The sequence below is a fragment of the Eschrichtius robustus genome, chromosome 2, assembly GCF_028021215.1.
Source record: "Eschrichtius robustus isolate mEscRob2 chromosome 2, mEscRob2.pri, whole genome shotgun sequence".
In the NCBI taxonomy this organism is placed as follows: Eukaryota; Metazoa; Chordata; class Mammalia; order Artiodactyla; family Eschrichtiidae; genus Eschrichtius; species Eschrichtius robustus.
The window spans coordinates 170,567,431-170,578,894 of NC_090825.1; the positions used below are offsets into that span (position 1 = coordinate 170,567,431).

The 11,464-nt window shown below is 52.0% G+C and overlaps 1 protein-coding gene across 1 annotated transcript; it reads right to left on the reverse strand.

Annotated features, from left to right (window-relative positions):
* Positions 1-1,513: 1,513 nt before the first annotated feature.
* ASF1B (anti-silencing function 1B histone chaperone) lies at positions 1,514-11,231 on the reverse strand. The gene is made up of 4 exons (XM_068534832.1): positions 10,879-11,231; positions 5,280-5,395; positions 3,124-3,300; positions 1,514-2,741 (listed from the first exon to the last, which is right to left on the reverse strand). Exons 1-4 carry the CDS (start codon positions 10,985-10,987, stop codon positions 2,535-2,537), a joined length of 609 nt encoding a protein of 202 aa, XP_068390933.1. The 5' UTR covers positions 10,988-11,231; the 3' UTR covers positions 1,514-2,534.
* Between the last annotated feature and the right edge of the window lie 233 nt (positions 11,232-11,464).

The window sequence follows — 11,464 nt, forward strand, 5'->3', positions numbered from 1 at the left end:
CGAGGCGGAGGTGCAGTCTACTGCCCGGGCCCGCCCGGCGGGGCGGCGGAGGCTGGCGGGCGGCGGCGCAGCGCTCCGAGGCCCAGGAGGCGGTCCAGGCGGGCGCTCGCCCGGGCCCGTGCGCGCCGCAGTCCCCCGCCCCCGCTCAGTGCTGCAGCGGCTGCCGGCCAGCCAAGGTTGGCGCCGCGGCCCCCCCACCCCAACCCCGGCGCAGCCGCTGTCCACCTGCCAGCGGGGGAGGGGCGCGGCAAGCCCCGCGGGTCATAGGTCTCCGGGCCGCCAGCCGTCGTCATTCATAAGGCCTGGCGCAGGACAGCAGCAGCAGGCCCAGGGTCCATGCCGGGGTCCTCCTGGGTCTCCCTCAGCTACAGCCCGAGCTTCAGGAGGATGCTGAGCTCTGGGAGGGGGGCGCTCAGTAGCCATCCCTTTGCTGGGTGCCCACGCTGGGCTCATGCCAGTAGTAAGAGCTGGCACTTGCTAAATACATTACTTCGTACCACACTCCTATCACGTAGGTACTAGTCTCATCACTCCCATTTTACAGATGAGGAATCTAGGGCACAGCCAGACTGAGGATTCCCTCTGTCTGGGCAATGCAAAAGGAACCTCTTCTGGAGCAGAGGAGTGCAAGATGCCCCTTTTTTCAGGGTGCCCTTTAAATACAGCCTGAGGACGGTCAGTTTCCCACTGCCACATGTCTGACATTCAGGGCCAGATCATCCTAGCTGGGGTGGAGGTGGGGGGCTGTCTTGTGCACTATAGGGTGTTTAGCAGTATCTCCAGTCCCTCTACCAACGGCACGCCAGTAGAACTTCCCTCTCTTCCGGCAGCTGTGACAACTAAAACCATCTCTAGACATTGTTAAATGTGCCCTGGGGGGCAAAACTGCCCCCAGTTGAGAACCACTGAAGTAGAGGAAGGCCCAAACAGGAAGTGACACGATGGGCAGGAGACTGGATGAGCCAGCTCTCCTTGGCTTGGGGAGGCTAGCTCGTCTCAGGTCTACAAGCCAATTCACTGCTTTGCCTCTGGACTTGTATACAACCTGCACCCCACCCAGCAGCTGTCTGGACCCATGTTCCTAAGTCCACCATAGTCTCAGGGAGGGAAGAGTCTATGATTTTCTGTGAATTGTGGGGAAATGGCTCATCAGCCAAACCACTCCACCTGGGGCTGTGGAGTTACAAAGTAAGGCTAAGTAAAATTTACTAAAAGTGTTGCCGTGTGTATCCTTGGAGTACAATGTTAACTAATTTCTGTGGGTCAAGGTCAAAGTCTGAACAATCACTGGTTATGCTCTATCTACAGAACAGCTGGGCTGCTTAAGTTTTGACAAAGAAAAACCCCTCCCTGGACCTCAGTCTGGAATACAACTATAACAAGCAAGACTAGAGTAAGAAGCTGAGCAAGGGCACAAGGAGCCGTCATCCTGCTGGCTGGGGACGGAGGCTGCCCAGTCATGAGGAGAGATGGACGAACTGCCTCAGTCTACCCAAGACAAAAGCCGAAACAGTCTAGATGAAGTGCCTTTTATTTTTAGACCAACCAAACATATTTAATATAAAAACACTTTAACAGACAAACTGCAAACACAACAGCATCCATGTAGCAGCGAGGGGATGCGGGCAAGGGTGGGGAGCGTGGTGGAGGGGGGAAGGTTTTCAGGGTCCCTACTGCTTCTCTTGTCTGCACTGTGGCCTCTGAGAGCATGAGGTCTTAGCAGAGGGCAGATCAAGGCAGCCAGAAGCAGAGGGGCCCTGATACCGATACTGAGACAGAGCACAAAAGGCCCCTCCAGCATACCATCTTCTCACAAGGGCAGCCTCCAGGGAAAGCCAGATCCAGTTGGGAGGCAGCAGGAAGGTGGTTGTGACTGAGAGGAGCATCAACCATCTTTTCTCAGCATCCTGCTCATCACCCTTTTGGGAACACAGTTTTCCAGAGGGCTACTGGACTGAAAAGACCTAAAAATCATCCTAGGAGAAGGACAGAAATTGTGTCCGGGTCCACCCGCTACCAAGACTCCTGGCCTGTGACTCCAGAAAGCTGGGTGGATCTGCTCAGATGTTTGGGAAGGAAAATGAATGACAGAGCCTTTGGCCCAACAGGGCTGAAGCCTTGCCAGGCATAGACCAAGAAAGCCTCAAGGCAGGCCAGGGAGGTCTGTGGGAAGAGCTTTGGGTCAACGGTACTATTGGAGTGCGGTGGCACAATGGCCCGCAGGTGGAGTTTATAATGTGTGTGGAAGCGAGAAAGGACACAAGAGAGAAAGAATTAAGAACTGAAGTACCTGCTTCTTTCAGGCCTGGGCAGTAGAGGTGAGATGATCCTCTGGGCTGGGGCTGGGAGAGAGAGACCTGAAGCCCCTTCCTTCCTTGGTGTCAAGTTTGACTGGCCTGGATATAGTTGATGGCCCCAAAGTCCTCCATGTGGCCTCCCTGAGACTCTCTTGTAGGCCCGGCTGCCCCCTCCAGATGTGCCAGGAGACTGGCCGCAGTCCCAGCTGGGCCCAGGTAGGGCGTAGAGTCCCACAGTTAGATGCAGTCCATGGAGTTCTCAGGGAGGAGCCCAGGGATGCAGCCAGGGAGACCTAAGCCCTTGATGGGAGTGCAGCTGAGGGGGAAGCCGCAGCCCAGGGCGGGGTCGTGGTTCTCTATGGCCTCCAGCCTGTCCGTGTTGTTGTCCCAGTTGATGTGGAAGCGGGTCACCCGGGGGTTTGAGGCCAAGATGTTCCGCTGGAGCTGGGGCAGGAAAAGGAACGTCAACCCTCGTTAGCATGCCCTCGCATTACTCCCACAGAGCAGGGCACTCTCAGATCCCGCCCCAAGCCCAGGAAGAGCAGACCTTGTTTATTCCATCACCACCAACAATATGTGTAGAACTCTAAGGAATGCCTGTGCACCATGATTTAGGGCCGGGGCCTATCTAATCTTGATTCTGCGAGGCAAAATTCTGAGAAACAAAGACCTCTCTCTTTCCTGTTTCTAGCCCGGCGCTGCAAGAGCTGAGCACTACTTGAAATCCTTAAGAAGTGACCTTGGCTCCCAATTCCAACGACTCAACTACCCCCAGGTGCAAAGGAGCCAGCCTGTCTGAAGCAGGAAGTGTGGAGAAAGGACCCACCTGAGAGAAGTCTGGCTTTGGGGGTGGGTTCTCCCGCAGCTCAGGGTTAGGGTACTCATTGTTGACGTAGTAGCCCACTCGGATGAACTCCTGTCCGTGGTAGGTGCAGGTGATGAGGACCACAGTCACACCCACGGCGTCAGTCTCAGGGATGAGGGATGGGTTGGGGGCATCGGCCTAGGGGAAACACAGGCTGGGCCTTAGCACTGATTGCCAGTCACACCTTGACCGGTAATACGATTCTCAAGCAACGTATATTTACTGAGCCAAAAGTATGGGTCTCTGCCCTCAGGGGTTTTCAGTCCAGTGGTGAAGACAGAATCAATCACACAAATGTCTGTAAAGTGCCGAATGTGACAGGTGCCATCAAGGAGGAGTATATGGTGTTGAGGAGGAGTGTAGTAAGCAAGGGGGAGAGCGGTATAAAATGAGGCTGAACAGGTGAGCAGGTAGGTACCAGTCAGTTAAGGGCTTGGGAAAGATCGAGAATGTTTAGCAGGAGGTAAGTGTGGCATCACTCCTGCTGTCTGAAAAGACGACCCTGGAGGCCAGTGGAGCTGCGATAGGAAGAGGGCTAAGCGGGAGCACGGAGACTAGGCAGGAGGCTACAGAGGTCATCCTGGAGAGAGGACAGTAGCTTAGATCAGGCAGTAGAGAAGAAGAGAGAGCGGACAGATGTGGGGTGTGTTGTTAGGGACAGGATCGGCTATACGATTGGTGCAAAGTGAGACCAACACAGATGAAAACACGAGGGACTTCCCTGGTGGTTAAGAATCCGCCTGCCAATGCCGGGGACATGGGTTTGAGCCCTGGTCCGGGAAGACCCCACGTGCCGCGGAGCAACTAAGCCCGTGCGCCACAACTACTGAGCCTGCGCTTCGCAACAAGAGAAGCCACTGCAATGAGAAGCCCGTGTGCCGCAAGGAAGAGTAGCACCGCCGCAACTAGAGAAAGCCTGCACACAGCAACAAAGACCCGACACAGCCAAAAAAAAAAAAAAAAAAAAAAGCAACAAACAAATGAAAACACAAGGCCTCATGTTCAAAAATTAGTAAGTTTCAGCCAGTGACAGCAGAACATCATACCAAGAGTGGGGCCCAGTGTGACTGCATGGGTCGCATGCCTAGGAAGCCGGTCCTGGCTGTGGGGTAGGTTAGGTGGATTGGATATGGGTGGGTGAGGGCTTAGGTGATGGGATGAGGTTGCTTAGATTGGGGCGGGAATAGCCAAGATCAGGTAAATGAATGGATTTGAGCAGAGGCTCTCAAACTTTAGTGTGCCTAAGAATCACATGAAGCCTGCATTTCTGACAACAACCCCTGTGATGCTGGATTAGAGCTATTTAGCAGCTACAGTGGGTCCTCATTATTCATGCATTCCGTATTTGCCAATTCGACTACTTGCTACAATGTATTTGTAACCCCCAAATCAATATTCAGGGGCTTTCACGGTCATTTAAGGACATGCACAGAGAGGGGGTGGGATTTGAGTAGTTCAGTGTGCACGTTCCCAGCTGAGGTAGAACAAGGCAGTCTCAGGCTGTAAACACGTGTCTTTTTTGCGGTCTCAGGGCCACGGTTTCTGCATTTTTGTTGGTAATTTTGCTGTTTACAAGGGCCCCAAAGCGTAGTGCTGAGTGCTGCCCTGTTTCTAAAAGCAAGAAGGGATGTACCTCATAGAGAAAACATGTGTGTTAAATAAGCTTTGTTCAGGCATGAGTTCTAGTGATGTGGGCCATGCGGTCAATGTGAATAAATCAACAATACAAAATAAGTTGTCTTTAAACAGAAAAACATAAAACAAGATTATGTATTGACTGGTTGTTAAAAATGTGACTCGCAGGAAAATAACGCTGTATTTCCTCTAGGGGCAATGATGTAGTATTCACTAATTCACTAATTCAGTGTCTGCAGCAACTTTACAGAACATAACTCCCATGATAATGAGAATCAACTGTAAATCAGTGGCTCATGGTAACAGTTATGACATAGCGGTGGAGGAGAGGGAGGTGTCTGAAGTACCTTTGAGAGGTCAGACAGTGCTTGAGAGCAGAGCCAGGATTTGAACCTGAACTTTGACCAATGAACCATTCTGTGTGCTTTTGGGTAGAAGAGGATGTTTCTAGGTGTCAAGGCCTAAAGCCTAGCCTTTCTTACCTGAAAGACGAACATGTGTCTCCCTGCTGGGACAGGGCCGACCAGCACTGAGTCTAGGATTTGATCAAACTCTTCACTCTCGGCTGAGCCTACGTATATGATCTTCCACTCCAGATCTGCAAGGATACAGGGTGTTAAGAACTGAAACAGCTTGACAGCAAGAAGGCTGGGAAAGGGCCTTCTCATGGTAGTTTTGGATAGGTCCTTAATATACTGATAGATTTTTTTAAAAAATTAATTAATTAATTTATTTTTGGCTGTGTTGGGTCTTCGTTTCTGTGCGAGGGCTTTCTCTAGTTGCGGCAAGCGGGGGCCACTCTTCATCGCGGTGCGCGGGCCTCTCACTATCGCGGCCTCTCTTGTGGCGGAGCACAGGCTCCAGACGCGCAGCCTCAGTAGTTGTGGCTCACGGGCCTAGTCGCTCCGCGGCATGTGGGATCTTCCCAGACCAGGGCTCGAACCCGTGTCCCCTGCATTGGCAGGCAGATTCTCAACCGCTGCGCCACCAGGGAAGCCCTATTGATAGATTTTCATTCTCAAGGACACCTGACACCCACTGGGCACTAAGTGCCAGGCACTGCGGTCCCGATCACTGGGGCAGGCGCGAAGCTCTGTTTCCGGTGGGGAAATTTCTCCTGTGGGCCTAGCTTTGCCAGGCGACCTCGACTCTGCACCTCCGGGGAAACTTGGGCCTCTCAGAGCCTGAGGGTGAACCGTATGGCAGAGGTTGAATTAAGAGCCACGTGACAGAGGCATGGAGGCGTGCTGAGGAGGGAAGAGCAGGGAGTTGGGCCATTTGAGGGCCCTGCCCACTGGGTGCTGGGATAGGAAGCAGCAACCTCTTTCACACACAGGGACCGGTGCCACCGAACTGAGTAGATCCCTCGACAACTGGGGCAGGGCAGCAGATTGCAATCCAGTAGGACAGCCAGCCGGCAGGAGGGGAAGATAAGGTCGCTGGGGGAGCCAGCCAGTCCCCGGGTCCTCCAGATCCGGCACCAAGTCATGCCTGCTCTCAGACATAAGGGCAACAGCGACTCAGTCAACAAATATGGCATCATAAGGCCATCCTCTGAACCCCAATTTTCTTGCATCCCATCCAGTAGGGGACTCACATTCCTGGGCATGTTCCGGCAAGATAAAAGGGAAAGTGCTCAATGAGACCCTGCCCGTCAATCACAGGAAATTCCCAGTGACTGCGGCCTCTTGCAGGAGGTCCAAGTGTATCAGGGGCAAGGTCATGCTACTACACGGAAATTTGGCAGGAGACCTGAAACTTATTTTAGGTTCTTTGAAATTACACAACCTGTGGCTCCAGCAGCCAGGGAAAGTTTCACAAGCTGTGATTTTCACAGGAAGCAAACTGTCTTAGAAGCTGCCCTGTTCCTTGGTCTAGTGTCCCACAAGAGCACTCAACTTTGGAAGCACAGCAATGCCGGGCCATGACTATGGAGGTTTGTCACCTGGGCTCCATCCCCTTCTCGATACACTGGCCTCCTGTCCTTTTGCAGCTGACACCCAGGCCTTCTACTCAGGGACCCTAACAGATCTGTAGGAGGTGGTGGCCATTGGGCTCACTGGGGTTCAGTCAAACTCCAGTCTCTTATTATTTGCAGGGAGGAGTTAAGTTTACTGATTTATTTTTGTTACAAGTAGTGACACAACCAGAAATAACATTTTTGGATGAACAGAAAACAAGCTAGCTCTGTTCTCACCTTTCTAACATAGCTCTATCATTTGATATCTTTCCTTCTGGCCTTTTCCCCCATCACCAGGGGAGTCACACATGTGTGCATTAACTAATGTGCTGCAGGGGGAGACAAAAAGGAGATTTTAATAGAGCAGGCCGTGGTGTATGCCGTGGGCTCTCAGCGTTTAGTACTGTCGGCAAGGGAGTTCCCTGGTGTCCTAGTGGTTAGGATTCTGGGCTTTCACTGCTGTGGCCCGGGTTCAAACCCTGGTTGGGGAACTGAGGTCCCACAAGCTGCATGGTGCAGCCAAAAAAAAAAAAAAAAATACTGTTAGCAAAACCTAAACAAAGATTTTGTTTACCAAGAAAGCACGTTGGCTGACCAGAAGAGAGAAATGCAGGTGGACAAGCAAATGGGTCACGATGGCTCCCTCCACACAGGCCAGAAAGAAACCAGAGCATTAACCAAGGACTGCAGAGAAATACTCAAGGGTTAGAGGAGCTGATAAGATCACCTGTGGAAGACAGAAGACGACTGAAATGAGGATCTACAAATTGGAATTGCCTGAAACCTGCTCCAGTGTCTTAAGCAGAAGCATACTGAAGTGACTTCACTTTTGAATGAGATATGGGGCATCAATCACCAACACAGCACAAACTCACTCCTACTGAATATGGGACACAGTCGCACACATGTAACATTGTGTGCCTAACATTCTGAGTAATTTCAAGGGTAAATTGACTACGTTACTTTTTCTTTCTTTTTGGCCATGCCATGTGGCTTGTGGGATTAGTTCCCTGACCAGAGATTGAACCTGGGCCCCCTGCAGTGGAAGTGCAGAGCCCTAACCACTGGACTGCCAGGGAATTCCTTACATTACACTTTGTCTTTATGCCTTAACTTTATAATCTAACCACTGCACAAGATGCTGCTCTACTACGTATGAAAACAAAACCCAAACCAATGATATGATGAAAGACATGTTAAAAATATATATATATATATCGTAGTTGAACTAGCTGGAGAATCTGTTTCCTGCCTTAAAAACGACAGGACTTCCCTGGTGGCGCAGTGGTTAAGAATCCGTCTGCCAATGCAGGGGACACAGGTTCGAGACCTGGTCCGGGAAGATCCCACATGCTGTGGAGCAACTAAGCCTCTGCGCCACAACTACTGAGCCTGCGCTCTAGAGCCCGCGAGCCACAACTTCTGAAGCCCGCACGCCTAGAGCCCGTGCTCTGCAACAAGAGAAGCCACCGCAGTGAGAAGCCCATGCACCACAACAAAGAGTAGCCCCTGTTTGCAGCAACTAGAGAAAGCCTGGGCACAGCAATGAAGACCCGAGGCAGCCAAAAGTAAATAAATAAATAAATTTATAAAAACAACAACTTATCTAGTAGGTCTTTTTCTGTTTATCACTTTCCCTTTGTTCGTAATCATACATATGAACCTTGGCCTGACCTCAGGGTGTTAGGTGTGGGTCAGAACATCTGGCTCCAAGACTTATTCAAGTAGTACCTGTTGAATTTCTCAACTAAACAAGGGAAAAACACACCCAATGTATTGAATGTAGACCCATGCCTTGGAAGCATCTATTTCCAGATGCTGAGGAGAAAAGAGAGCAAAAGGGGTTCAGAACCCTTGAGAAATGGGTCAGACTGGGGATTGGGTGTTCAGCTCTTCAGCTGCCAGTGTCTGAAGTCACCAGGTAACAAGACTGAGATTCCTCCAGAATCTGAGAGACTTCTAGAGCCAGGCCCATTCCATCTGTCTGGGAGGCAGGAAACAAATTCTCTCTGCTCTGTGGGAAGAGGCAGAAAGGAAGTTGGCAGGTTAGAGTGAAGGACAGCTCAACAGGTACAACCAAAGAGTCTAGATTTCTAGCCCAGAGTTGGCTTTCCAACTGGAATTTCTCTGAGCAAAAGCTTTATTGTCCAGGTATAAATAATAATAGCACCCCCTTTCCCTCCTCTGAGTCCTGTTTACGCTCCACTTCTAAAATAGGATGCCTTCTTTCCCAGGTTATAGCAAAGATAAAGAACCCTGGACACAGAACTCAGAGACAAAACCTAGGGCTAATAATTCTACAAACCGGCTGTGTGACCTTGGAGAAGTCATTCCATTTCTTTCTATTAAAAAATAATAACCAGCAGGTTGATTTTAGCCTTTCCTGCTCTGATTCTATAAACAGATTACTAAAGTAATAGAGCAGGAGCTTTGTAGGAATTAAAGTACTAGATAACGACCATGCAACCATTTTTAAATGCAAGGAGCACAAACAGGCTGATTGAAACCCGATCTCCTGCCATCTGGGAACTGTGAATCCCTTAACCTATTAGCTCCTTACATCTCCTCCTGGCTTTAAAATAAAATCTTATTCCACAGGGTCATTCTACACCTTATTTATTTATTTACACCCTGCCTTGTTCCAGAAAGGATTTAACTGGGCTTATTCTATAGTTAGTCACAAGGAGACCCCTTAATTTAAAAAGGAGAGAAACTGGGGAGAGACTGGTGCAATAGCCCAGCCCAAGCACACACACATCAAAACTGTATCAACCCCAGGCTAGTCCACGGGCCGATATGCAGGCAAACCACCCCCCTACCACTGAGAGGTGCTGGTTAGCACACCCTGGCCTCACAGATCTCCACCTCCTCAGCCGCTGCCTCTTCTTTTCTTTTAACCACCAAGTGGAGAAGAGATCTAATGGAGTACTTCCTCCTGAAAGTGGTGCCAAGACTCGCTGAATGACCTCAGATTTTTCGATTTTTATAGACCTTTACTTGAAAGGTCTTTTACTCTTTGTGGCTCCCATCTTCTCATCTGTGAGATGAGAGCCATGTCCACCTTTGTTACACAGATGAGTAAGTACATCTGTGAAAGCACCTTGGAAAAGATGCACAAAATGTTGTGACCTCCCAGATGATTGTTTGAAGCCAGATACCTTCACAGCTCAGCCTGGAACACCCACCCCCCCAGACTAGGTCAGACCATCAAAAATGTTGGGAGCATTGCTGCAATAGGTCAGCAGGAATCTGGCAGGCAAACAGTAGGAACCAGCTAATGCTTGCCTGGCCATGCCACCCCTCAGATTTGAGTATGTTCATTGAAGCCCACAGTCAGAGAGGCGGGAGGAACAGGAGCTGGGGAGATCAGGTTATCCTCCAAGACTGGAGCCAGAAGCCAGGCCATGCCTCCCAGGGTGGAGTAGAGGGTTGGGGCCAGACTAAGGAGGGAAGCCAGGTTCTAGGGTATGTGGTTTGGGGTAGAAAACAAGCAGAAGTAGCTGGGGTTGGGGTTAAGTATCAGCAGGTAGGGGAGGAGATTATGGGGAGACAAATGGGGAGATGGGGACGAGTGAGGTCTTGCCACAGGGGGAGAGGATCTTCACAGGGAAAATGGGGGAGGGGGCTGAGGTTTCCACTGGGGAAATTCGAGGGGCCTGGAGGTTAGAATCGACATAGGAAAAGAGTGGGGTGGGAGTGTCTCACCACAGGGGAGAGGGGATTGGTGGGGAAGACTGGGTGGCTGCAACGGCAGTCTACCCGTACAGAAACAGAAAGTGGGGCGTTTCTTGCTACAGGGAAGACGGGGTGGCTGAGTGTCTCTGCAAGTTAAAGAACGGAGGCTGAGAAGGTTTCTACATAGAACACAGGTGCCCAGGAGGAGCGCCACAGGAGAAAGAGGGGAATGATGAAGTCTCCACGGGGGAAAACGGGAGTAACCGTGGGGGTGGGGGTGGGGTAGTCTCCAAAGGCAGGTTGGGGCTGGGAGGGGGTTTGGTTCACGGGACATCTCGGTTGGGGGAGGGGGGGTGTGTTTCACAGGGTTGGCCTCGGGGCTGTCTCCAAGGGGAGGTGGGGGTTGGCCCAGGGGAGAGGGGGTCTCCACACGGGCGCAGCCTCACCGTCTGCCAGGGCCTCACTGCACTCGAAGCTGATCTCGAACCGGAAGGGGCTGTGGAAAGGGCTCGGATTCTCCAGCACCGCCACGTTCAACACCGACACCTTAGCCATCGCCTCGTCGGGTCGCAGCCGAGGCCAGAGCTGGGGCCGAGCCCGCGTCTGGGTCCTATCGGGTCAGCGGAGCAGCGTTGCGCGAAACCGCTCCCGCCTCCTCCGACCGCGATCTAAAGTCCGTGTCTCCTCCGCGCGCCTCCTTCAAATAGCAGGTCCCACCCTCCGGCTAATCATAGTCAACGCTCCACGACTGAGCGAGCTCCCCCTCAGCCAATCCTGGAGCGTCGGTCTGCGCGCGCCGAGACTCCCGGGACCAATCCGTGGAGCTCCCTCTCCGGGATGCGGGAGGGAGGCGGGACCGTCTCTTGGCTTCTTTGGGTGTCCGCGGAGAACCAATCCCCAGAGTCTCCGACTCGGAAGTCTGGGGTGGGGTGGGCGGGGTCACGGCGCAGGGCTCCTCTTGGCCAATCCTGAGGGTCCCCGCACCAGCGAGGTCAGCGCTTAGCCCCGCCCTTCCGGGAGAAGCATCCAGCT